Raw genomic sequence first — 27,638 nt, 5'->3', positions numbered from 1 at the left:
AAAACTGCAATGAGAAAACCTCATATCCATTAGAAGAGACTTTTTTAAAATTATTAACATATAACGTATTATTTGTTTCAGGGGTATGGGTCTATGATTCATCAGTCTTACACAGCGCTCACCATAGCACATACCTTCCCTAATGTCCATCACACAGCCACCCCATCACCCACACCTCTCCGATCTAGCAACCCTCAGTTTGTTTCCTGAGATTAAGAATAGCTTTTATCATAAAAACAAAAGACAACAAGCATTGGTGAGGATGTGGAAAAAAAGAGAACCCTGCTGCACTATTGGTGGGAATGTAAATTTCCACTCTGGAAAATAGTATGGAGGTTCCTCAGAAAATTAAAACTAGAACTACCAAATAATCCAGCAAACCTACTTTTGAATGTTTTGAAATGAAATTAGAATCTCAAAGTAAGATTTGCACTTCCATGTTCACTGCAGCATTATTTACAAAAGCCAAGACATTTAGTCCATTGACAGATGGATAAAGAAAATGTGGCATTTATATGTAGTGGAATATCATCCAGTCTTTCAAGAGGAAGAAATCCTGCCAATTTTGCAACACAGGTGAACGTGGAGGACATTATGCTAAGTGGAATAAGCCAGACGCAGAAGGACAAATACAGCACGATTCCACTTACATAAGGGATCTAAAATAGTTAAATTCACAGAAGCAGAAAGTAGAATGGCAGTTACCAGGGGCTGGGGTGGGAATAATGGCGGGGTGTTAGACAGAGGTACAAACTTGCAGCTGTACAAGATGAACAAGTCCTGAATTGAAGGCCGTCTCAGACTTGTTGGAGTCAAGACTACTAAAAACTTTTAACCAGGACTTCTGATAAATTGCCCTAACTGAATAGGTGATTTCAACAGAAAACTCAAATGAACCAAGAATCTTACCATAGATTACCTAAACCACCAGAGATCCAAAACAAGCACTTAATTTTAAAAAGTAATTGGTGCACAAGCACTTGGAAACTATTTGGCAATTAAGCTGAACATGCATACCCATTGACCTAGGAATTACTACTCCTATGTTTATACCCAAGAGAAATGCATACAGATGTTTACGGGGTTAAAAAAAAAGGCTGAAGAATGTTCATAGAAGAACTGTTCTCAGAAGTCCAAAACGGAAGTCCATCAAGTGCAAGAGATAGATTATGGTATATTCACACAATGTAATACTATACAGCAACAAGAAGGAGAAAGCTACAACTAACACTACAAAATGGATGAATCCCCCATGTTGAACAATAGAAGCCAGGCACAAAATAATACACAGTGAATGATTCCCTTTATGTGGTATACAAAGCATGCAAAAATCACTTACGCAATATTGTATTTACATGGAGGTTTATGTAATAATTAGAAGGCAGTACTAGGGAGGCTTCTGGGGTGCTCGTAATTTTCTCTTTCTTGATCTGCGTGAAAATTCATCAACCTGGAAACTTACATATACATTTCTGTATTTATGTTACACTTCAATAAAAAATTTTTAAATATCTAATATTAAGATTTTAAGTATTAACAGCAGACCAGATGTGGCTAAAGAAAGGATTAATAAAATGGGAAGGAGTGCTGAAGAGATTACTTAGAATGTGGCAAAAAGAGATAAACAGATGGCAAATGTGAAAAACAGAATAAGAAATATGGGAGGAAGGTTTAAGTAAAATGCCAGAAAAGAGAAGAGGGATAGAATGGGGCAGAAGCCATATTTGAAGAATGTAGTAGGCTGAACTGTGTTCTCCAAAAAGATATAATCAAAGTCCTATAAAACCTGATTCCTGTCAATGTAACCTTATTTGAAAAAAAAGATCTTTACAAAAAAATCAAGTGAAGTTGAGGTCATACTAGATTAGGGTGCGCCCCAATCCAGGGGCTGGTGTCCTTATAAGCAGAGGACACACAGGGTAGAGGAGATGCATAAAGAAGGCCATGTGAAGACAGAGATCAAGATGGAGTGACACAGCTACCAGCCTAGGATCCCCAAAAATTGCCAGCAGCCACCAGAAGCTAGGAAGGAAATCTGGGATGGTTTCTTCCGTAGAACCAGAGGGACCATGGCCCTGACAACACCTTGATTTTGGACTTACAGCCTCCAGAACTATGAAAGACTAAATTTTTGTTGTCTTGAGCCACAAAGTTTGTGGTAATTTGTTACAGGAGCTTTAGGAACCCGAAACTAACATAAAGACATTATGTCTGAGAATTATTCAAAGACACCAACCCACGACTCAGGAAGTTCAACATTCTCAAAGCAAAATAAATAGCTAGTCAGTTCAATAAATCCAACAACAGGTAATAAAAGAAAAAAAGAAACATGAATAAAGCAAATGGATTGAAAGTACAGAATCATTCTAATTCAACAGTGATTAAAATAAATGTAAAAGAACTAAATGTACCGGTAATAATCAAAGGTTATCAGCCTGGTTATAACAAAGAATCAACGAATCTAAATGAAGCCTATTTGTAAGAGACACACCTGACATATGTAGGACTACAACTCAACAAGACAAATGTCACAAAGGCAGATACTAGCAGAAGAGAAAACACAAATAGCTAGGAAACATGAAAAAGTCGCCTATGGGGAGAATAGGGAGTGTTTGGGTAGGGCGGCTGAGAGGGGAGGAAGGGTGAGGTCTAAATGAGGGGCCTACAGGAGACTTAAAGGTAATGGATCTTTTAAACATTAAAATGGCAGGCAATGGATGTTGATCGTATTATTTTACTTCATTCTTTACACATATATCCAAAAGTTATTTTGAATCTATTCAGTTTTTTAGTTTTTCATTTTTAAGTTTTTAAAAATTAAATCGAAGTCTTGCGGCATTATCATTAAGACTTACTGATTTCTCACTTGCAGTACTACAATCTAGTCTGTTCTAAACACTTGTTGTCTTTTTCCCCTGGCTTTTCACGTTTATCATTTGTATTTATGTTCATTCAAATTCAAATCCCTGCTAAGGCATAACCACAGAGGAGCCCCAGCGTGCCTGAAATACTCATTTGGCTTCAGCTCTCTCCTACAATTCTGTCTGGCTCCACTCTGCTGACAGAGAAATAGCTGTAACTTCTGTCTCCATCTCTATGGACGTCCCCTACTCTCAGATCATTCTTTCCTTCCCGTCATCCAGCATTTTAATAAGGTTATTCATCATTAGGCTAATTTTAGTCCTCTTATCAATCATGTATTATTTTATCAAAATATTCATATACTGTACATACTATCCACAGTATACTGTGTCTAAAATTTTATTGGAAGGAAAGTTATCCTTTATTTTGATGACTTTAGAAAAATAGGAATAGGGCGCCTGGGTGGCTCAGTGGGTTAAAGCCTCTGCCTTCGGCTCAGGTCATGATCTCAGGGTCCTGGGATCGAGTCCTGCATCGGGTTCTCTGCTCAGCAGGGAGCCTGTTTCCTTCTCTCTCTCTCTCTCTCTCTCTCTCTGCCTGCCTCTCTGCCTACTTGTGATCTCTCTGTCAAATAAATAAATAGAATCTTTAAAAAAAAAAAAGAAAGAAAAATAGGAATAAAATACCTCTTCCTCCATATATCTCTATTGTTAGGTCAGTTTCCCTAGAAGCAGAGTCTGAGCCAGGGATTTTTATTCAAGTGCTAGGCCGGGGCAGGGAGGCGCGGGGGTGGTGGTAACTCTCAGGAAAAGGGAAATAAAAGAAGCACCATCTGGTGGCAAGGAGGGAATGCTAAGTAGGAATGTGGGCTCAGATGGCAACTAGCTTCATTCTGATCTCACAGAGAACATATCATATTTCTGAGTTCATCTCACCTTGAGGCAAAGGCGTACCAAGAATTGTGCAGGCCTGAGATTTTAGTCTACTTATAACTCACAAGCAACGTGTTGCATGGATCTTGGCAGAACACACAACACTCCTGGGTCAGAGATAAATGACTTTCTCACTCATAGTAAAAGCAATAGCCAGAGTTGTCCGCATGCTGCTGAAACTGGTTCCCTATGACCCCTAATTCCCACAGAGGTCATACAAAGGACCGGCGATAGATGCATATATTCCATAGGCTGCATTATAAGAGAACAGAACTAAGCAATGGAGGAGGGGGAAGGATTTAGTACTTCTCAGAGAAACAAGCCTGTTCTTTATCTGTGGGGAGTTATTACCCTATCCCTCAAGGGTACTCACTGCAAACACAACCCTGAGAAATGGCCCATGTGGAAAGCAGTCATGGCCCGTGTTCTTGACATACCCAGCAAGGATGTGCCAGAATGCTCAAGACTCATGGCAGATTGTGTCTCTCCATAGGAACTGGCCTTCCAAGTGCTCATGCCAGTGATCAGTCTCTGAGAAGGAGGGAGCAAAGTGTCCAGGACTGAGGGGACTCATGTTTGGCAGGGGGACAGAGGAAGAAGGAACAGCTGTGAGTTGTTTTCAATTAATACTGCCAGCAGCTGGGGATGGGCACTAAGTGGTAACGAGGATCTGGGACGGGCACCATCAGCATCTACTACACTGACACTTCCCTTTAAGACTGTGGATTTCTTTCAGATTCTATATCATCTTTTAATGTCTACAATTTTTATTAGAGAATTCGTTAAACTTACAGCATGCTCCGCACACAGTTGTCGAGTTTCAAATGATGATTTTATGTCTAACCCCAAGATTTGACAGAAATAAACCCAGACTTTCCTTTTTAAAATCTTCTTAGATCTCATTTTCTAAAATTATGAAGTACCAAATTTTGGTGTATTCTCTTACAGGAGTCGTGGCACTTAGAAAGATCATCAGTTTTGGGAGAATAGTATAGAATAATGATGAGGTGCAGGGGTGCTGGGGTGTCCCAGTTGTCCCACGTCTTAGCCCTAGGACCCTAGGGAAGTTACTTAACCTCCTCCGTGTTCTCATATGTTAAAAGGGCCTCATAATCGCTCCTATCTCATAAAGTTTTGTAGGAGTTACTGCCTGTGAAGCACTTAGAACAAACCTGGCATTTAAGAGAGCTCAATCAATCTTTGCTTATGTTTTCTAGACCCCCTGCAACGCTTCTTTTAAGCTACAACAACAAAAACCCTGTGCAGTATTGTAACCACAGAGAGCAACATGAGTTCAAAGAAGGTAGGGAAATGTTTCTCCACTTGCTTCATCTCCGATGACCTTCCTGAATATGCCAAGGTTTTTCTGAGCCGTTTTAGATACAATAGCACACAGGATGATGTCTTCAGAAAAATGAAAACTTCTGTAACCAGTTTCTCGGTAAATTGATAATACTCTACTTGAGTCGGTTTTCTTCTACATACTTAACCTATTATTGCTTCACCTCAAAGCTCACTGGAAACTTTAACATTCACTGATACAAAGGGTTTGGGAATCATATAATCAAAAAATTTTATATATCTAGCAACAGGCATTTGGAAATCCTCTAGTGCAAACTAATAGTTCAAACTACAGATGAGGAAGTTGACCTTTTAAAAGATTAAATGCCTCTTTCAAAATGATGAAGATACTGCAGTGGCCCCCCCCCCCCCCGATACTGAATCATCTCCCTTTTCGGCACTTCATTCTTATTAATGAAACAATTTATTGCCCAAAATCGTTTCACATAATAGCATAAATGCCGCTTTCCAATCACGTTAAAGGTCTCTTGAGTTCTTTTCCTCACCACCAATCAGGAACCTTTACTGGAAGCCTGTCCCTGATTGGTTGGAGTCAGCTATAACAGTAGAACACCAAGGAGTAAACAAAAAAGCATAGCAACAACTGAGTTTGCTGTCTCACTACCCTCAGCCTGGGCCAACCTGGACTCCTTCATCCCCAATGAGGTGGCCTCTACATTTTATATGAAGGCTTTGATTGTCCGTTCGATTCTGATCCATCTTATAACATGGCAATCCAATGCAGACGGGAAGATAAAACTGAACAACACAGCTGAAATAAAGTGTGTTCCCAGGTAAAACAGACAAATGCTTTAGTCTGAAATGAATGAGAGCCATGAGCTTCAGTAAGGAGGCATAATACCAGTGCACAAGACCTCTGTCTATGGGCAGGGTTCCCGGTTCCTGCTAGTGGCAGGTGTCGTGATGTCACAAGCCACTGCAGATGTGAACTCACAGCTAGCGAGGACTTGCCAATGGCCTCCTCTTTCATCCCACACTGTGAAAACAGAATGGAGGATGCTTGTGCCTCTCCAGGCTATAGATGGCCCTGGTTTCCTCAGAAAGAATGTGCACATCCCTGAGCTTGTAGTTTGCTGCCCCATCCCTAGGCAAATTGGGGAGGCTGCATTTTATGAGTGCCAACTGAGAGTGGGATCTTTTTGCATTTTTTTCTGGAGGAAGACACTTCTACCATCTTGTTGTTTTTTTTTTTTTTTTGTTTTGTTTTTTTTCTTGTTTACAGAATACACATTGTGGAAACAGGATGAAGTTGACCAGCGAAAAGTTGCCCAAGAACCCCTTTTATACCTCTCTATCCCGGTATGGTGCTAAGAACCCAAAATTCTTCCAATGGAGGAAGGAAAAGACTGGTACAAATTCTGATCATATTCTCACTAAAAGTCAGTTTTGTACACCAGAGCAGAAAAGACAAGAAATAGGAGCCTTAACTGCTGTGAAGGAACTGGTTAATTTTCCAATCCTTTCTAGCTTTCCTGCAGGAATCTGAGAAATTGCTGCTCACCTGGTAACCAATCCTCAGTGGAGAAGTCTCATAATTAGATTCCAATCCTGATTTTACTCTGTCCTAAAGAAGACTTTAGGACACCCTTCTGCAAAAGAGAAGCCAGATGTCACTTCTGTTAAAGAATACAATGCCACACTTTACTTCAAATCGGCATTGAAAGCTACCATTTTGTTTCCATAGATTTACAAATATTAAATTGGGAATGGCACTAGCTCATTTAGTTAGAGTAGATCTAATTAAGGCTCAAATTAAGAATTTCACTCATCCACAGGGTAGCTTTGCCTAAGGAACTGCACACAGACTGCAGTGCTCAAGCTCCTATTAGTAAACCAGGTGGGCTTGGAAACCAATCAACACATATTTTATGATTATACCTGGTGCAGTGTTAGGTGCTGTCATCATCTTTTTCCCTTGAGCTAAGGAGGCCAGTTTTATAAATGAGAACCAGGAAGGAAACTAGTATAAACAGTGCCAGATGAGTTCTATATAATTCATGACTTCAAGAGTAGAAATTCGTATCATAGGGATAAAGATGGAATTCTTTACCTTTTTAAAACCAGATCGTTACAGCCATGAGAATTTGGTGGATAAGGCATTGCAGCTCTTGAAGGAAAGAATAAGAAGAGGGGATGCTATGGCATATTTCCTCCGAGGCCAACTATATTTTGAAGAGGTATTATTTCCTGCTTGGGTTTTTTTTTTCATTTTTTAAAATGTATTTAAATTCAATTTAGTTAACATATAGCATATTATTAGTTTCAGGGGTACAATTTAGAGATTCATCAGTTGCATAGAAGACCCAGTGCTCATTACATCATGTGTCCTCCTTAATGTCCCTCACCCAGTTACTCCATCCCCCCCATCCCCTTTCCCTCCAGCAACCCTCAGTTTGTCCCATAGAGGTAAGAGTCTCTTATGGTTTACCTCCCTCTCTGTTTTTTTTTTCTATTTCATTTTTCCCATTTTTCATTTCATATAATGCTGTTGTTAGATCCTCATTGCAAAATTTCCTGTAGAGTTCCTTTATGCAGAGGGAATTCTGGTAAATTCCATAGGTATGGTTATGGCTTTAAGTACAAGATTAAGGAGATATTTGACCTTCCTCCATAAAAGTCATTCTAATGAAAGTCATTTATAGGAGTCATTCTGGTATATAATCCATTCTCACATTAGAAATTAAAAATATCACTTTTATATTTTTGCCCCAAATAATATCATTTATAAATTCTTTTTATATGAATAACAACTAAAGACCCTGATTCTTACCTAGCACTTAGAGGCTTCATATGTTCCTCTCCAGAGGTAGGAGGGTAGCTGCCCTCTTTCTCCACATCACACTGAGGCATCCTGAGGCGCAGATGTAGGCGAAACTGTGTAAAACATATAATATATATAATAGCAGTCCTTCATGGACCCCCACGGGGACATGTGGAAATGGACCAGCTGTCCCCAATCCCGTCACCACTCACTGACTATTTGGGCAGCTGTTAACCTCCATCCCACTTACCCCTAAATCTGATGGCCCCATCCTTCCTTCTGACGACAAATATTTGTTGAGGGCTCATCATGCACCTGTCACCGTGAGGCTAGCATCGGTTAAGAGAATGATCTCAGCTTGGGGCATCAGGTCAGGTAGTATGATTCCTAGTACTTGTTAACTGTGTAGCCTTGGACACAAAGACTTCACCTCTTAGAGTCTCAGTTTCTTCATCTGTAAAAAGGGGATAATGTGTGTTTCCTAGAGCCACTGTAAGGATGTATTCATTGCAGAAGTATTACTAACAGGGCCTGGCACCTAATACGTGTTTTTTATAGGTGTTCACTATTATTATGCTAAGTTCAGACTATATCATGACGAGGGGACCAGAATAGTCCCCATTTCATGAAACTTAGTCTACTAGGGGGAGGAAATAAATGAATACATCATTACAAATAAGAAGGAGTACTATGAGAGCAGTTAACTGGGTAAGTTAAGAGATTAACTTAGGGAGAGGGTGGAAAGACCTGTGGTTAAAACTAATTTGAAGAGGGTCACTTGGGTGACTCTGCTGGTTAAGTGTCTGCTTCCAGCTCGGGTCATGGTTCCGGATCCCGGGATGAAGCCCTGTATCGGGCTCCCTGCTCAGCAGGGAGTCTGCTTTCCCTCTCCCTCTCACCCACCCCGCTGTTCCTGCTCTCGCTCGCTCATGCTCTCTCCAATGAATAAATAATCTTAAAAAAAAAAAAAAGAAAGAAACTAATTTGAAGAAAATGAAGCGAGCAGTGCAAACAGCCCAGTGCAAGTGCATTCCAGGCAAAGGGGAGAAAATGCAATGTTTCAGAGATGAGGGCGTGCTCTGTGAGCTCTAGAAATTGAGACCAATGTGGTAACAAGCAAGGCAGAGAATGGCTTTAGATGAGCTTTGTTTAAATTGTAATAAGAAAACACTCAAGTGTCTTGAGTCCATGATGAACAGATTAGAAGGCAGGCATGAAACCAAGACCAGTTTAGGGGAAAATCATACTAATTCAGGCAAGAGAGGATGCTGGTCTTGACCAGAATGGCGCAGTGGAAGCTGGGTCCTGGATTTACTTTGGAGACACAAATAATAGCATCATGGACTGAAAAGTAGAGGAATGGGGAGGGTGACTATTGAGAAGATAGTCAAGAGTTCAGGTTTCATACACATGGTGTTTCGGATGTCCGTTGTCATCCATGTAGACAGGTTTCAAAGTAGAAACTTACACATTAAGAGTCTAGGTCTCCAAGGAGAAGTCTGGGTTGAAAATATATATTTGAGATTTTCCAGCATGTAGATGGTATTAAAAATCATGAAAACTAAAAGGACCTCCTTTCTCTTTCTTCCTATAGCATATTCTAACTTCTCCAGCTCCGTCACATCTAGGCCAATCATTAGCCAGAAACGAGAATGAGTCTTAACAGCTAGGTTATTAACTCATTATTATGTGTTCTTTAAAATCAGTATTTCTTAGTATTTTGGTGCAGTTTTAATTGGTTTTGTCAATTTGTTGATTCATTATAGTTTATGAAAAAAGGATTTCAGTTGCTATTGTGCCTTCCAGAAGTTGCTTTTCTCTGGTCTGCTCTCCCTAAGTAATAACTTTCCAGTTTAGTTACAGACTTTCTTTCCATGATTACAAAGGATTCAGTCTTTAGTGCAAGACATTTTCCCTTGTGGAGTAAGATATTAGCCCCATTAGTCCCTCACACCATAGCATCAGATCATAGCACTGTTGAGGAGCCTTAAAACATGTAGGTTTCCAAAGGAAGCATGGGAGAAAGATAATTTTAGAGAATCACATTTGTTGTTCCATGTCTTCTCCCTAGCTGGAGAACTGCAACCCTGGAGGACATGAGCCATCCAAGTAGTGGATATTTAATGATAGTGAATATCCTGATGTTCACATTTTCTCTGATGCTCTGGCCCCAGCTCTGAAGTTTCTCAGACTCCAGAAGTGGTGAGGGTATATAGTAGGATGGATTGAAGAGGGCTGCGCTATCATTTCAAGAGAAGTTTGGCAATATCCGAAAGTAAGAGTGAAAGGAAAAGAGAAATCTCACCCAGATTCTTCCTGGTCACTACCCTCAGTTGCCATATTCACATCTATTTAATTGATTTTATAGTGTGCTGACTACTGTCGATGCCATACTTGCAAATTCCATAAATGTGTTGCCGTCTTTTGTTATATTTGGTGCTCCTAGCCAGATTTAGGTGGGAATTAAGTATTTGGGATTACTTTAAGGTAATAATGAAAATGATTCAATATTTCCTGGGAGCTTTCAGGGATGGTATGAAGAAGCATTAGAACAGTTTGAAGAAATCAAGGAGAAAGACCATCAAGCAACTTACCAGCTAGGAGTGATGTATTATGATGGGCTGGGGACACCTACAGATGCTGTAAGTTACTGTTTTATTCACGGTCTTTAAAGATCTCATAGTTAACAGATTATTTGATAGAATTAAAATTATATTTTAATAATATATTTCTATACTTATACTTTAATAATATCTATCCTTTTAGTATTTAAAGGATAGCAGTAGTCATTTTTACATTTATGTGAAACACAAAATTTCTTTTCACCCCCTCCTTGCTAATATTGACTGTCAATAACACTTTTGTTTTAAAATGTTTTCCTTTATTTTAAAAAATTATTCCATGGGGAAAGTTAGAAAATAAGCAAAATAGGATCACCAAATTCTACTGTCAAATATGACCCTGGTTATTATTTTAAAGTATATGCTTCCATGTATTACCCCATGCAAAAAATTATATATATATTTGTGTGTGTGTGTACATTTTTTTCAATGTAGGGCCATACTATATATGTTTTTTATATCCTTTTTCTCCTAACAATGTATTTTGAATGTCCTTCTCCTTGTCAATAAATATAATCTATATTATTATTTTAATGCCTGCATAATTGATGTGTATCAATATTTATTTATGCATGTTTGAAGATAAAGAATAAACTGAGCTATGAGGTTTGGAGATCAGTTTTATAATTTTATCTATTCCTTATGGGCTTTATTATTTATTTATTTATTTATTATGTCTCCTCTTACAAGGAAATTTCACATACTATCAAATAAAGATTGGGAATTTACTTTTAAATTTTTCAAAGATGCTCAGAAGGTCATTTCTCTCTGTTCACTAGCAAAACTGCTCTGTCCATAATGGTCTATTAACAATTTGTGAAAAGTTACAGGCTTTCAAATCTTCACTTCACTGCTTATAAGCAGTATGGTCTTGGGGAAATTATTTTTGGACTCCAGTTTCCACATTTGTAAAAGGAGGACAAATAAACATAAGTTAGAGATGTATTTGTCATTTCTCCACACCCTTGGCCATCCTGGATAACTGATCACAGCCCCCTTAGTAGTTGAATCCAGACATAGCGCAGGACTTTTATCAATACATAGCTTGAAGGTGACATTACCAATTCAATCCACTGGAGGCAGCACACAAGATAAAACCCATCCACCTAACTCGCAGAGTTGTCAAGAGACTGAACAACTTATAAAGGAAGGCACGTGTAGTTAGCAACCAGTGTCTTCTTTCCTGACTTTGTGTTGTATAAAGTTAACAATGGGGACTACACTTTAATTCCTGAAATTCTTCATTTGTACTCTTATAATCCTAGCACATGAAATAAGTAAATGATGAAAAAATGAATATTTCCATTAAATACAAGATATTTTATTTTAAACTATTTATAATTTAGCCTGTTAAAAACACAGTAACATGTCGAATGCAGGACTACATTGCTCTAACCGTGAATTGAGCACAGTTGACCATACCCCTCTTGAAACATCTTCCTCTTGGTGTCTAAGATTCTCTCCCATGCTTTATAAAACTCTTACCATCATCTTCTACTGTTTGGGGGGTTCTTTGTTGTTTTAAAGATTTTATTTATTTATTTGATAGAGCACAAGCAGGGAGAGTGGCAGGCAGCAGAAGAAGGAGAAGCAGACTCCCCACTGAGCAAGGAGCCCAATTCGGGGCTCGATCCCAGGACCCTGGGATCATGACCTGAGCTGAAGGCAGATGCTTAACCAGCTGAGCCACCCAGGCGCCCCAGTCTTCCATCAAATCTTGTATATGTCTGGCATACAACTTTCCCTCTTCATCTCTTTATAGCCTCCCCTGTCCTTTGCTAGCTACTTCTCTCCTAAGTGTTGAAGTATGTCAGAACCTAGGCCCCTGGGCACCTGGGTGGCCATGCTCTCTCTGCCTGCCTCTCTGCCTACTTGTGATCTCTCTGTCAAATAAATAAATAAAATCTTTGAGGAAAAAAAAAAAAGAAGAACCTAGGCCTCTGCTGCCCCCACTTACTCTCTCAGCTCATCCCACCCCATGGTAACATTCCCTATACTTTTCAAAGACGTCCAGATTGTTGTCTTCACACCAGAGCCTCCTGCTGAGATCCATACCACCAACTGCCTGTCTCTCTCTAGATGTTCAGTAAGCATCTCTCAGGTCCTTTGAACTCACCTCTAGTTCACCTACAAACCCGATGCTTAAAACACACAGAGATCCTACCACTTAAGACAGTGGCATTTCTTTGTGCACTGGTACCATTCACGGGGGTCATCATCATCAATGGAGTTGCCTTAAAGGACACAAAAGCAGCTTAAAAAATATCCGCCTCTGTTTTTCGTGCCGTGAGCACCTACTCTACCATCCCCGAGGTACGCGTGTACTCTTGTGACTTATCCAGCTCTAGTTTAGTTGGATTCATTGTATTCTTTACTCACTCCTTCATTCCACAAACATTTACGAGGCAGGAAGAGTCTGAGATGCTGGGGAAGCAACGGTCAGTATGAAGAAGAGCGCATAGTCTAAGGAAAACTACGAGCGCAGTTGTGAGTCCTGAACAGAGACAGGTGCGTGTGCTAGGCACAAGGCGGGACTTGTTTTCACAGAGCCGCTGACAGGTGCTGACACTCAGGACACAAGAACAGCTTATAAGGTCAGGACTGGCATTCGGATGGAGGGAACAACATGAGGCTGAGTTGGTTAAACATCTCCCTTCAGCTCAGGGTCCATCCCAGGGTCCTGGGATTGAGCCCCAAATTTGGGCTCCCTGCTCAATGGGGAGCCTGCTTCTCCTTCTGACCCTCCCCCCTCTCATGCGCTCAAATAAATAAATAAAATCTTCACCAAAAAAAAAAAAGAGAGAGAGAGAGAGAGGGAGTGATCATCTGTCTCAAATTCTGCTGCGGTGAGTTTAATGGAAACTGAGCACTTAAAATTAGGTGCATTAATATGAATCTCATTGGACAGACCGACCAGCCTTTGCAGTGGAGTGGTAAGGGACGCAGGCCAAAGGGGCCCGAGGAGACGACTGCAGGTGAGAAGGCAGACAGAAGCACTGAGTTTTACCCTAAAGCAGAACAGATGCATATGCAATAACGAAGGGATCATGGACTCGAGGGGGGAATCCCCCCAGAACAGAGATGCCACAGTATATTTGTAAGTCGATACACGAGATCTAGTATAGAGGGAAAAAATGATGAGCTGGGTAAATTCACGGATTTGGTGTTTCTTTTGATTTTCTATTTTCTCAGTGCAGAACAGAAAGTGAAGCCATATGCTTGCTTCAGCAGTATGTGTACTAAAATTGGAAGGACAGAAAAAATTAGCATAGTCCCTGTGTACAAGGATGACATACAAAGTCATGAACCACTCCATGTTTTTTTTTATAAAAATCTAAAAATTTTTAAAAGGTGAAGCCGTGAACTGAGAATGAGGGAAAGGGCACAGGGAGCAGTAGAAGTGTGAAGAGAAAGGATAAAGTCTGAAATTGTATCTTCTCCACCAGGTAAGTGGGCCAGATAATTGATGAGACAAATTGATAATACTGTTTGCCAGGGCGGAGAGCTCACTCTGAAATGTGTGATCACGGTTTAAAGAAGGACCGTGCTCAGCTGCTTGAGTGCAGCTGAGTAGGCAGAGAAATGGTTTATTTGCCAGATGGATGAGGGCCAAGGAGGAAAACAGGAACAAAGAAATGAGTATGGCCACAGATACAGAATCAGCTGAAAATATGGGAATTAAGAACATGAAGAAGTGGAGGAGCCAGAAGGTTAGCAGATTCAATGGGTTGGCATAGGGCAACTCCAAACAGAATGGTTTGAATGTAATTACATATGGAGGCCAGAGGAGAATAAAGATGGCCTCTGCAGGTCCCTCCTCACCTAGAGTGACACTGTTAGCTTGATTATACTCTTAACCTGCAGTAAAGGGCCAAAGAGCCCACTCTTAATTTTTATCGCTTTCTTTTATTAATTTACCAAGTTGTTCTTGATACTCATTTGGTCCAGAGGCTGGTTGAACCATATATACTTTGCACGGTAGATTTGAACCGTTTTCTTCAGGGAGCATTCACAGGTCATTATTACCCCACAGAGATAACGATCACACACGCTGCGGTATCTGAGGAAGCTACAAATGCAACCTGGAAATAGCACTGGGGGAAAACGGGTAAAGCAACCAAATTTTTGGCTGAGATAAAATTGTGGTGAGGACAAGTTTACCTATGTAGCCTTTCTCTTCCTATTTCATAGAATCCGAAAAAGGTTTTTAAATACTTTCCATAGCATCAGGCAGTAAACATTGGAGTGTAATTCAGTGCCAGACTGCAGGAGCTTATGAAACTCACTGTCTCTCGTCAGGCAGCAGCGCTGGTTTCCCAGAGACACTACTTTCCTAAGTCTTATCTCTAACCACTCCCCAGATTTAACTTTGCGTATTAAATGTAATCAGAATCAAATTCCCTATGAGATTTTTTTTATGGCATGTGGCAAGCTGATTAAAAAATTCATATGAAAGAGCAAAAAGCCAAATATATGTCCGTGGTACTTAAAGCAATGTAGTTTTTGGGTTTTGTTCAGGAATAAGGCAAAGAGCAAAAGAACAAGAGTCCAGAAACAGATGTACACAGATATAGGAGTATTTAGCACATCATAAAATTGCTATTTCAACTCAGTGAGAAATGGTGATGAAACTTATTTTCTAGTCATATTTTTTCTGATAGTTGCTCTAGAGATTACAGTATGCACTTTTATCACAATTTACATGGAGTTTATATTGAATTACTTCAGGTAAAACAAGAGAACCTAGAATAAGTATGCTTTCATTTACCCACCTACCCCCAATCTTTAGTGTTGTCATAGTATACTTCTTAAATTTACATATTATAAATCCCCAAATATAAAAGTGTAATTTTTGCTTTAGTCATATCTTTTGAAGAAACTAGGAGGAAAACAATTAGGGACACATATGTATATATATGTATATGTGTGTGTGTGTGTGTGTGTGTGTGTGTGTGTGTGTGTGTATCCTTTTATATTTGTTACATACTTACCACTTCTGGAACTCTTTATTCCTTCCTATCAACCTGTGTAGACATCTGGCATTATGTTCTTTTCCTTTCAACCTGAAGAATTTCCTTTGAAGGGCACTTCTTATAGTACAGCTTGCAGATAATGAATTATCTCTGATTTTGGTAATCTAAAAATGTTGTTAATCTGCCTTCATTTTTTTTTTTAAAGATTTTATTTATTTATTTGTCAGGGACAGAGGGAGAGAGAGCGAACGAGCACAGGCAGACAGAGAGGCAGGCAGAGGCAGAGGGAGAAGCAGGCTCCCCGCCGAGCAAGAAGCCCGATGCGGGACTCGATCCCAGGACGCCGGGATCATGACCTGAGCCGAAGGCAGCCGCTTAACCAGCTGAGCCACCCAGGCGTCCCAATCTGCCTTCATTTTTTATGAATTTTTTTGCTGGTCGAGTTTTTCTTTTCCACATTTTAAAAATGCTGTTCTCGGGGCGCCTGGGTGGCTCAGTGGGTTAAAGCCTCTGCCTTCGGCTCAGGTCATGATCCCGGGGGTGTGGGATCGAGCCCCACATCGGGCTCTCTGCTTAGCGGGGAGCCTGCTTCCTCCTCTCTCTCTGCCTGCCTCTCTGCCTACTTGTGATCTCTATCTGTCAAATAAATAAGTAAAATCTTAATAAATAAATAAATAAATAAAAATGCTGTTCTCAAATCTTCTGGTCTTCATTAATTCCAATGAGAAGTAACACACTACTACCATTGTTGCCCCCTGCCATTTTTATTGATATAATTAACATATAACATTGTATTAATTTAAGGTGTGTGTGTGCATACAAATACATATATACCACATCTTCTTTATCCATTCATCTATCTGTGGACACTTAAGTTGCTTCATATCTTGGTTCTTGTAAATAATTCTGCAATAAATGCAGAGGCATAAATATATTTTCAAATTACTATTTTCATTACGTTTGGGTAAATACCCAATAGTGGAATTATTGAACCATACGGTATTTCTATTTTTATTTTTTTGAGGAAACTCCATACTGTTTTCCACAGTTGCTGCACCAGTTTGCATTCCCACCAACAGTGCACAAATGTTCCTTTTCTCTATATCCTCACCAACACTTGTTATTTCTTGTCTTTTTTATTTTAGTGGTTCTGACAGGTGTGAAGTGATAGCTCATTGAAGTTTTGATTTGCATTTTCCTGACAATGAGGGATGTTGGGTATCTTTCCATTTGTCTGTTGGCCATCTTTAGGTCTTCTTTGGAAAAATGGCTATTCAGGATGCCCATTTTTTAATTGCATTATTTGTGTATATGACAGAGTTGGGTAAGTTCTTTATATATTTTGGATATGAACTGCTTATCAGCTATACCATTTGCAAATAACTTCTCCATTCAGTAGATTTTTGGCTTTTTTCTTTTGGTGTGGTTTCCTTCACTGTGCTACAAAAGCTTTTTTTATTTTGAAGTAGTCTCAATAGTTCATTTTGGCTTTTGTTTCCCTAGCTTTAGGAGACATTATCTAGAAAAATGTTCTAATGGCCAACGTCAGAGAAAATACTACCTGTTTTCTAGGAATTTTATGGTTTCAGGTCTCACATATAAGTCTTTAGACCCTTTTATTTTTGTGTGTGGTGTTAGAAAGTGGTCCACTTTCATTCTTTTATATGTAACTGTCCGCTCTTCCCAGCAGCATTTATTGAAGAGACTGTCTTTCTCTCATGGTATATTCTTGCTTCATTTGTCATAGATTAATTGACCATATAATTGTGGGTTTACTACTGGGCTCTATCTCCTGTCCATTGATCTCTGTGTCTATTTTTGTGCCAATACCATACTGTTTTGATTACTATAGCTTTGGTAGTATACCTTGAAATCTGGAATTATGATATCTCCAGCTTTGTTGCTCTTTATCAAGATTACTTTGCCAATTCAGGGTCTTTTGTGGCTCCATGCAAAATTTAGTACTTTTTGTTCTACTTTTGTGAAAAATGTTCTTGGTAGTTTGATAGGGATTGCACTGAATCTGTAGACTGCTTTGGGTAAGACAGACATTTTAACAATGTTGTCTTCCAACCCAGTAGTGTGGAATATCTTTCCATTTTGTTTGTGTCATCTTCAATTTCTTTAATCAGTGTTTTATAGTTTTCACAGTATAGGTCTTCCACCTCTTTAGTTTATTCCTAGGTACTTTATTTTCTTTGGTGCAACTATAATTGGAAGTTTTGGAGTTTTTTTTTTTAAGATTTTATTTTAAGAGTGAGCATGAGTGGGAGTGGAGGAGGAGGGCAGAGGGAGAAGCAGATTCTCCACTGAGCAGGAAGCCTGACCCAGGGCTCATTCCCAGGACCCTGAGATCATGACCTGAGCCGAAGGCAGAGGCTTTAACTAACTGAGCCACCCAGGTGACCCATGTAAATGAGAGTTACTTAATTTCTTTTTCTGCTACTTTGTTATTAGTATGTAGACATACTACTAATTTCTGAGTATTAATTTTATATCCTGAAACTTTACTGACTTAATTTATGACTTCCAGTAGCTTTCTGTGGAGTTTTTAGGATTTTCTACATATAGTATCATTGTCATCTATAAACAGTGACAGTTTGCTTATTTAAAAAATGAACACTTCTTTTTCTTGTTTGATTGCTGAGGCTAGGACTTCCAGTATTATGTTGAATAAAAGTGGTAAGACTGGACATCCTTGTCTTATTCCTGATCTTAGGGGAAAAGTTCTGTTTTTCACCAGCGAGTAAGATGTTAGCTATGGAGTTTTCATATATAGCCTTTATTGTGTTGAGGTATGCTTCCTCTAAACCTACTTTGTTGAGAGTTTTTATCATGAATGGATGTTGAGTTCTACCAGATGTTTTTTCTGTGTCTCTTGAGATGATCATATGACTTTTATCCTTTGTTTTGCTGATGTGATGTTATCACACTGATTTGTGAATATTGAACCATCCTTGCATCCCTGGAATAAATCCCACTTGATTTAATGTATTGTTGGATTCAGTTTGCTAATATTTTGTTGAGGATATTTGCATCTATGTTCATCAGGAATATTAGTCTGCAGTTTTTTTATGGTGTCTTTGTCTGGTTTTGGTATCAGTTAATGCTAGCATCACAGAATGTACATGGAAACTTTCCTTCCTCTTCTATTTTTTTGGAATAGTTTGAGGGGGATAGATATTATCTCTTCTTTAAATATTTGGTAGAATTTACCTGTGAAGCCATCTGTTCCTTGACTTTTTTGTTAGTGTTTTGATTACTGATTAAATTTCATTACTAGTAATCTGTTCAGATTTTTAATTTCTTCTTGATTTAGTTTCAGAAGATTGGATGATTCTAGGAATTTATTCAAGGTTGTTCAATTTGTTGGCATATGTTTATCTTTTCAAGGAACTAGGTCTTGGTTTCATTGACATTTTTCTTCAGTCTTGTATTTAGTTCTGCTCTGATCTTTATTATTTCCTTCCTTCTACAAACCTGGGGCTTTTTCTTTTTCTAGTTCCTTTAGGTGTAAGGTTAGATTGAGCTTTTTTTTTTTGTTTCTTGAGGTAGGCCTGTATCACTACATATTTTCCTCTTTGAACTGTCTTTGCTATGTCCCAATATTTGGGGATATTGTGTTTTCATTTTCATTTGTCTCCACATACTTTGTTGATTTCTTCTTTGCTTTGTTGACCCATGGTTGCTTCATATCATGTTATTTAACCTCCATGTGTATTCCCCACCCTTTTTTCTTCTGATTTATTTCTAGTTTCACTGTTGTAGTCAGAAAAGAGGCACAGTGTGATTTCAGTCTTCTGAAATACTAATTATGTAGTTGTTCTTCTGTAGTTGTTCTCCTGTATTTAATGTGTCATTTTTCTCTGGCTGCTTTCAAGATTTCTTTGGCTTTCAGCAGGTTGACTATGATGTATGCCTAGGAAAGGTACTTTGTGTTTATCCAGCCTGGGGTTCACTGAACTTCATGGATCCCTTCCATTTGCAGTTTTTAAGAATAATCTCTCCAGTAGGGAAGGAAAAAGTGAAACAAGATGGGATCGTGAGGGAAACAAACCATAGGAGACTCTTAATCTCATGAAACAAACTGAGGGTTGCTGTGGGGTGGGGAGGTAGGGAGAAGGTGGCTGGGTTATGGACATTGGGGCAGGTATGTGCTATGGTGAGTGCTGTGAAATGTGTAAGACTGATGAATCACAGACCTGTACCCTCGGGACAAATAATACATTATATGTTAATTTAAGAAAAAAAAAAAGAATAATCTCTCCAACTTGTGTGTCCTCTGGTAACTTTCCAGTGTCTTTAAAAACTTGGGGGGCTTTTTTGGAACCTACTTTAAAAAGTCGGTTATTTTTTAATGTTTGCTCCAGATTTAGACATTGCTATCTGTGGAAGGATTTACACAATCACATCACTTGACTACCAGTAAGCTCCCTCTTACTATTAGGTTTGGGGGAAAAGGCAAATACCCATGTGACACATTCACAAAAATAAATCCTTACAAATTGGGACTCACTAGAAGGCAAACATCTTTATTTTCTATTATTGTGGTGGTCAGCCAGCAACAGAACTTGGAGAGAGCAGTGAAGGATAAAAGCTAGAATGTAGTGTATAAGCAATGTGTTTGATGGTCAAACATTTTCTTTTTTGGAGTGGTGTTTGAAAATTTGTGTCTGATGGATTTCTGGAGGGGGCAGTGTCTTCTTGTGTTCTTTGCGACTAAGCAGATGTCATATGAAGATTAGCATATTGGATGTAAATTATCACTGAGCATACTTGGTGTGCTTAAAGAGAGAAAACAGTGTTTGGGGCTCACAAATGTACTCTAATTATAAATGTGGAAGAAGTTACAGCTATTCCTGTACTTTGATAAGTACTAAAAACTGTGCCCATGCAGAATAAGGGAGATAAGGTAGGAAGGAGGAGAGAAAAAAGGAAACCATACTGAAACATAATGCAACTCTGAAAGCTATAGAGTGAGGGAAATGCCTTATATCCTGGAGCTCTGGGAATGCCTACTCAGTAGACGTATCTCCCCTCCCTCCCTCCACCCTCCTTTCTTTCCAGCTCTGCAGACTAAAGCACAACCATCCTGTCTGGGCACAGAGTCATGACATCAAACATCATGTCAGAGGGTGAACACTTTACAATATTATTGGGAGAAAGAATTTAGTTTGGATAAAACTAAAAACTAGGGTTTTGTTTGTTCTTTTCCTTTGTGGAAGGAAAAAGGAGTGGAATATATGAAGAAAATTGTTGATTCTCCATGTCCCAAAGCAAGACACTTACAGTTTGCAGCTGCCTACAACCTTGGAAGAGCTTATTATGAAGGGAAAGGCATCAAACAATCAGATGAGGAAGCTGAAAGGTAGTTTTACCTGAGAACAAGATTTTTTTTTTTAAATCAAATGCTGACACAAAGAATAATTTGCCTTGCCTTTCTTTTTCAGACTGTGGCTTTTTGCTGCAGACAATGGAAATCCTAAAGCTAGTGTGAAGGCTCAAAGTATCCTAGGATTGTATTATTCAACAAAAGAGCCTAAAGACTTAGAAAAGGTAACATTGATCTATTTGTTTTTAATGCTAGCACCACATGTAGATTAATATTTCGCTATTTCTTTTTTGAATGGAGGATGGTAAAGAATGAGTGTTTAGTTTTAAAGATCTCTTATAATTCTTTAAAATGTAAAGTTCACATTTTAGTATCTCAAAGCTCATTTCATGCTTTACTCATCTCCTCCTCTACCAAAGGAGTCCACAGATGTGTGAGAATTTTGCATGCTATAAAAAGCCACACACACAAAATATTATTATACCACGAAAGCTAAGAGAATCCTGAAATATAGCCCAAATCCTTTTACATGTGAATAAATTAATTTGTCCTGAGAAAGTTATGACGCTAATAAGTAAAATACCAAAAAAACACAAAAAAACAAAAAACAAAAAACCCTAGTAACAAATCAAATCCATTTAAGATTTTTACAGAAATACAATCTCTTTAATCATCAATAACTGAAATATTTTCAAAGAAATCCTATAGGGAGAAGGAAATGTAGAGCCAAGTCCTACTTGTAGGAGGCATTAAGGACAAACTTAAACACATAGCAACCAAGACCCACTTTGGATACCTGAACAGCTACTTGGAAATAATTTTTTGAACTAATTCAAATTCACTGCAGTTGCATATTGAGCGCATGTGCTCGTGACCATACATGGCTTTTACCTCGGTTGCCTCTGATCTCGAAAGGCGCCATCTCTGAAATCCACCTGGAGCTGACTGCCCTTCAGCATCGGCAGCTCTCCTCTCCCTGCTGTGCCTCATTGCAGGTGTCTCAAAGCCTAGCAGACACTTACCTCCTACTTCCTACCCTCCCAATCCTTCCTCTGGAAAAATGAGAAATCGTGAATCCTGAAACAGCTGCAGTCTAGACTGTGGCCTAACCTACATGGTGGAGAGAAGACAGGGGGGCTCACCTTAGCACTCTCTTCTAGGTATGTGAAATTGGTGCTAACCTGAAATATACTCAAGGTGCTAGAACTATTCCAGGAGATTAATACTACTACCTTATAATGAGAGATTTTTTTTTCCCCCCAGTATTCCCTTATAATTCTGCCTGGTGAATAATAAATAAGATGAAGTTGTGTTTTTTCTTAGGCATTTTATTGGCACTCGGAAGCATGTGGCAATGGAAATCTGGAGTCCCAGGGTGCACTTGGACTAATGTATTTTTATGGACAAGGCATCCGCCAAGATACCGAAGCTGCCTTGCAGTGCTTAAGGGAAGCAGCAGAACGTGGAAATGTCTATGCTCAAGGGAATCTTGTGGAGTATTACTACAAAATGAAATTTTTTACTAAGTGTGTTTCGTTTTCCAAAAGGTAAATAAGCTGGACGGACGTATTTACGGTAAATGTTACAGAACATTTACTAAATGTTCTGTGCCAGGTCTGTTCGATAGAACTTGCTGCAGTACTGGAAAGGATGGCTATTGAGCACTGGAAATGTGGTTAGTGCCATTGAGCGCTGAACATACATTTCACTGCATTTTAATTAATTTAAATAACTACCTGTAGCTAGCAGCTACCTTACTGAATAGTATAATTCTATGCCATTAGTCTTCAGGATTTCAGTGCTATTTGCTCTATATGCCAGCTGAGTGATCCTCATCAACTTTAACTTTTTGGGGCATCAATTTCCTTTTTGATAAAGAAGAAAATGCTTCAATAGCATTATAAACATAGTGTATATAAAGTACTTAACATAGTTTAGCATATAAGAAATGCTTATTAAATATGTTTTACTTTCTTCTAGACTCTTCAGCCACATGTCCTATAATTGCACATTTGCAAGATAGCTTGATAAGATTGTACAATGAGAATAATGGTTTAAAAATGTCAACATTAACATCTTATAAAATATATGGAGATTTCTCTTCTTTGAGCCCATGTACTTTCCTACATTTATTTGCTCGTAACTTACAAAAAGTAATGTACCAGGAAAAACAAACCTGGATATCTTCTAGAGAGGCTATAAGGCCATGCTGATGTGTTTCCCTCCCAATAATGCCTGACTGAGCCACTCCCTGGACCCCCCTCTGGCCTCGCCCAGGGTGGGGCAGCCATCTACAATGTAGGATGAAAGAGCTGGTTCCACCCTTCATCCCCCAATATCATGGCTTCCAGGCAGTGGGCCACTTAAAAGTGCGATCCTCAAAGTCCCCAATCTTCAAGTATCCATCTGGTTAACACCAAGACTTTAAATAGTTCTTAAAATCTTTTAGACTTTCCATTATTATCCACATTCCTATTCCCCATAATTTTACGGGTGACATTGAGTAGCTCACATTCTCACACAACTCTCCGTGCTTGTGTCAGAGTGATAAAGGAGGACTTCTTTTTATTGCCCATTTTTACCAAAGACAGATGTGTTAGCTACTTAGTGTGTTTTCTGATCCTATGTGACTTAAGTGCAAATTTAAGGTTAATGTTTGAATAAATGATCCAAAGAAATAGAAAACGCTTTTTTCCCCATTGTTTGAATCGCAAAGTGATATTGAGTTTAAAATATTAATATTACAAGAAAAAAAAAAGAAACCTTTTTGTTTTCTAATGGTTATTAAGCCTGACAAGTATTATCACAGAGAAGCTGTGACATAACCACTCTGGTAGTTCCTCTTCCCCTGGTTTTATTTTATTCTATTTATTATATTATATATAAATTATACATATGTATAATTTATATATGACATCTAAGTGTATATGTTATATATAAATATTCTATTATATTTACCCTTCACCAATAACAAACAACTTAATCCTCAAATGGGGAAAAATGGGGAAATCACTTTGGGCGCAAGGAATATTGAATCTCTGAATATGTCATTTGTAAAAATGTAAAACTAAAGCAATGTCTTTTTATAATTTCACAATTAAACATCACAACAGGATTGCTGACTATGATGAGGTTCACGACATACCCATGATAGCCCAGGTCACGGACTGTCTCCCAGAATTCATCATCAGAGGCATGGCCATGGCATCTTTCTACCATGCCCGATGCCTTCAGCTTGGCTTGGGTATCACAAAGGATGAAGCAACAGCTAAACACTACTATTCTAAAGTAAGTAAGCCTGAGAATCTATATGAATGAACCCAAACAGATATTTCTGAACTTGTAGTTAAGCCTTGAACATCTTTATGGATTAGTATTTTTTTTCCTACTTAACCATTGTGCAGATAACCTGACAAATAACCTGCAGATAACCTGATAACCTAGGAGAGGTTTGTCAGACACATGAATTGTTTGCAGATAATTCAACAGATTCTTATTAGCATAATTGAACTAGATGATGGAAGTCCCATTTTGATGCATATTATTCCCTCTCACTCTGCTACTCTACAGCCTAAGGCCCAGCACCGAGAGAGACCTTAAAGCTAGAATATTCATGCCTTCTTCCATGCTGAAGTGTGAATCTACTCTCATTCTAGTACCTTAAAGATACGTAGTTTTTAAAAGTGTTATGTATGACATCTACCACACTTAGGAGGACTATTCATGAGTTTGAGGTAATCAGTTGAAGTGAGACTTTTCCTGTTTGATTTCATGTGATTTAGATTCCAAACGGATTTCACCTCTAAAATCGAGCAACTTAAAAAGTGGGTACGAGGTGGGGAAAGGGGGAATCATTATGAATAGTAACTGCAAGAAAATTTTTTAAAAAATAAATATAATAAAAACTGCATGCCTTAGGTCCATGACATCCATCAAGTCCAAACTAGAATTATGTCTTCTTAAAATTTATAAAGCAATTCGTGGGGTACACAAGCTGTTTACCTGGAGCAGGGGAACAAGGGAAGGAACGGTTTTCTAAATCCTTTGCCTGAATCTGACCATAGGATCGTAGTGGTTCTCAAACTTGTCTACATTAAAATTACCTGGGTGGGGGGCGGCTTTGCGGCTCAGGGGGTTAAGCATCTGCCTTCGCCTCAGATCATGATCCTGGGGTCCTGGGATCACCCTGGCTCCCTGCTCAACAGAGAATCTCCTCCCTCTCCCTCTGCCTCTTACCCCATGATGGTGCTCTTTCTCACTCTCTCTCTCAAAAAAAGTAAAATCTTTTTAAAAATAAAAAATAATAATAAAAATAAAATAAATAATAAAATAAAATCACCTGGGAATCTTTTAAAAATTCCAAAGCCCAGGTTATTTCAGAACAATTAAGTCATGAGCCTTCCAGGGGACTCCAATGTGCAACTTTGGAAACCCTAAATTGTTTCAAATTAAAATTTCCAAAGTATTAAGCCCATATTGACACATAAACATAGGAACACAGTACATAAAGACAACTGCTGTTTGAAAGATTTATCACTACACCATTCTACCAGTAAGAAAAACAGTTGTCTTTAAATTTTTAAAAAATCTAAATGCTCTGTATTATACCAATTTCCAAACCAAGTCAATTTCAGATTCTGTGGTATCCATCATGTCCTTTCTAAGTAAATATAAGCAGAGAAAATTCTGGGTCAAAAATATGCTGAAATGTGGTATATATTTATCCCAAATAAAACAGTAAAACAAGCAGACTGCAATCTTAAAACTATTTTCCACATGGTGGGAGATAATACCCCCATTACTCAATTTTGGGCATTGTATTTTACAGAAGATGATTTTAAAAATGGAGAAAATTCAAAAGTAGCATGCCAGTGAAGGGTCTGGAATCCTGTCCTATGAGGCAAATGCCAACTACTTTGCCTCTCCGGGTCGCCACGAAACCAGCTTGATATATTCTCCTAGGACCCCTTCATTGATTCTAAAGTACACAGAGGGAAATTTTAGCTTAGTATAAAGAAAAACTTAATACAACTGCTTGAGAAATAAAAACAAAAGTCTTCCCTATAAGATGGTGACTTAGCAACCAAGCAAACCAACTATCATGGGTCCTGAAGGAAAAATTACTGCATGGAGTCAGGTGTGAATGAGATAACCTCCAATGTCTCTTCCAAATTCTTGACCTTCTATGCAGTTACATGCACTATTACTTCTCGCTATATACTTTATCATAATAAAATGTTATTTTAAAATAAAATTATCATAAAGTTGCTGCTATTCATATAATAAGATAATAGCAAGTTTGAGGCCAAATGCTAATGCTTTCCATGTTACTTATTTTAATAATTCATAACCTAGAACACTATCGTCAGTGTGTAAATTCCCTTGATTCTTTTGCACTCATAAAATTTTCTCTTTCAAGTGACAGTAACAATAACATAGTTATTTTCAATAAGATCTTTTTTTTGCATAGGCTAATTTGAATTTCTTTTATCAAGAAATCAAAATAGAAATGTGTCATAATTAAGAAATTCCCTTGAAATTCATTGTAGTTCTTAAAAACAAACCTAAAACTTTTTTTAAAGTTTTAGTAAGACCTTAACAATCCAAAATGTATCTAAATTACAGACTTTTTATCTTTGACTTTCAGGCTTGTCGTCTCAATCCTGCATTGGCAGATGAACTTCACTGTTTACTTATTCGTCAAAGAATTTAGACCATAATGGATTTCAACAAAGATCATCAACCCTAACACCGTAGAATGTGTGTATTTTTACAGGAGCAGCGTTTGGTTATCTTCTGCATCCCAAGATACATTATCCTGGGTATTTTACTAATGACATGTTACCTTCGTTCTTAAATCTCTAATTTTGCAACTTGAAACCCAGCTATAGGATCAAATTGCAAAAAGAGTCCTTAAAGATCCAGCTCTTAGCTTACAAACTGGCCGAGATCACATCAAATATGGAAAACCATTCCATAAACAAATACCTCTTTCTTTTCTTTTAATAGAGTGTCTAAAAGGCTTAGTGCAGTCTTAGCTATAATTCCTTCAGATATATGCTACAAACATAAAAAACACCATTTGCAAGTTTAATTCCTTAAATTTCTTTGACCCTTAGTTTTATGGATTTTGGACAGATTATTAATTTTAATTTGCTGTCATTTAAAATTTTTAAGATGAGCTAAACTAATACGAAATAAAGAAATTTAAAGAAATTTTCAAATAATGTTTTTAAATAAATTTGTGTAGCATTTATACTTCTGAAGAAATTAAAACTAAGACTGAACTAAGTCTTTTGGGACATCTTGTATTCTTAAAAGACATTCTTATAAATAATTGGTTAATTTATTAAAAACTTGGGAAAAAGTAGGTTTAAGAAATTGTTTAGAATCTTGCCTCTCCATATCTCCCCTTAAAGATCTTAATGAGTAAAACCACTGCTATATTCCTGATAAGTTAACCAGTTAAGCTAGATATTTCTCTGTGCTTAGACTCATTTTCTAGTTTAAAAAAACTTAGATGCATTTCAAAGCAAGATAAAATATGAAAAAAATCTCAAATCATTTATCAATATAAGAACAGTAAATATGCTAAAAATTTAAATTAGCAAGAGGCTTTCCTTACATTAATGAGATCTGTGAAGACAAAAGTTAATCATATAAATAGTACCATCCAGATGGAGAAGAAGGTGTAGCAGTGTACATCTGTGAAACAAACACACTGGAAACAGTGTCTTCCAGATACCTTCACAACACCTTCTCTGAAAACACACCATACCAATGTGTCTTTATTTT

At 38.2% G+C, this 27,638-nt stretch overlaps 1 protein-coding gene across 1 annotated transcript; it reads left to right on the top strand.

Annotated features, from left to right (window-relative positions):
* Positions 1-5,082: 5,082 nt before the first annotated feature.
* On the top strand, positions 5,083-26,910 carry LOC111144587 (LRP2 binding protein). Its single transcript, XM_022498949.1, has 9 exons — positions 5,083-5,097; positions 6,379-6,505; positions 7,221-7,333; positions 10,446-10,559; positions 20,737-20,879; positions 20,962-21,067; positions 22,167-22,390; positions 23,957-24,131; positions 26,491-26,910. The coding sequence occupies exons 1-9, from the start codon at positions 5,083-5,085 to the stop codon at positions 26,554-26,556; spliced, it is 1,083 nt and encodes a 360-aa protein (XP_022354657.1). The 3' UTR covers positions 26,557-26,910.
* The last annotated feature ends 728 nt before the right edge of the window (positions 26,911-27,638 follow it).

Source organism: Enhydra lutris, unplaced genomic scaffold, assembly GCF_002288905.1.
Source record: "Enhydra lutris kenyoni isolate GAN:26980312 unplaced genomic scaffold, ASM228890v2 scaffoldscaffold11, whole genome shotgun sequence".
Taxonomy (NCBI): Eukaryota; Metazoa; Chordata; class Mammalia; order Carnivora; family Mustelidae; genus Enhydra; species Enhydra lutris.
The sequence above is the reverse complement of the archived record's forward strand: the minus strand, read 5'-3'. Positions and strand labels throughout refer to the sequence as shown.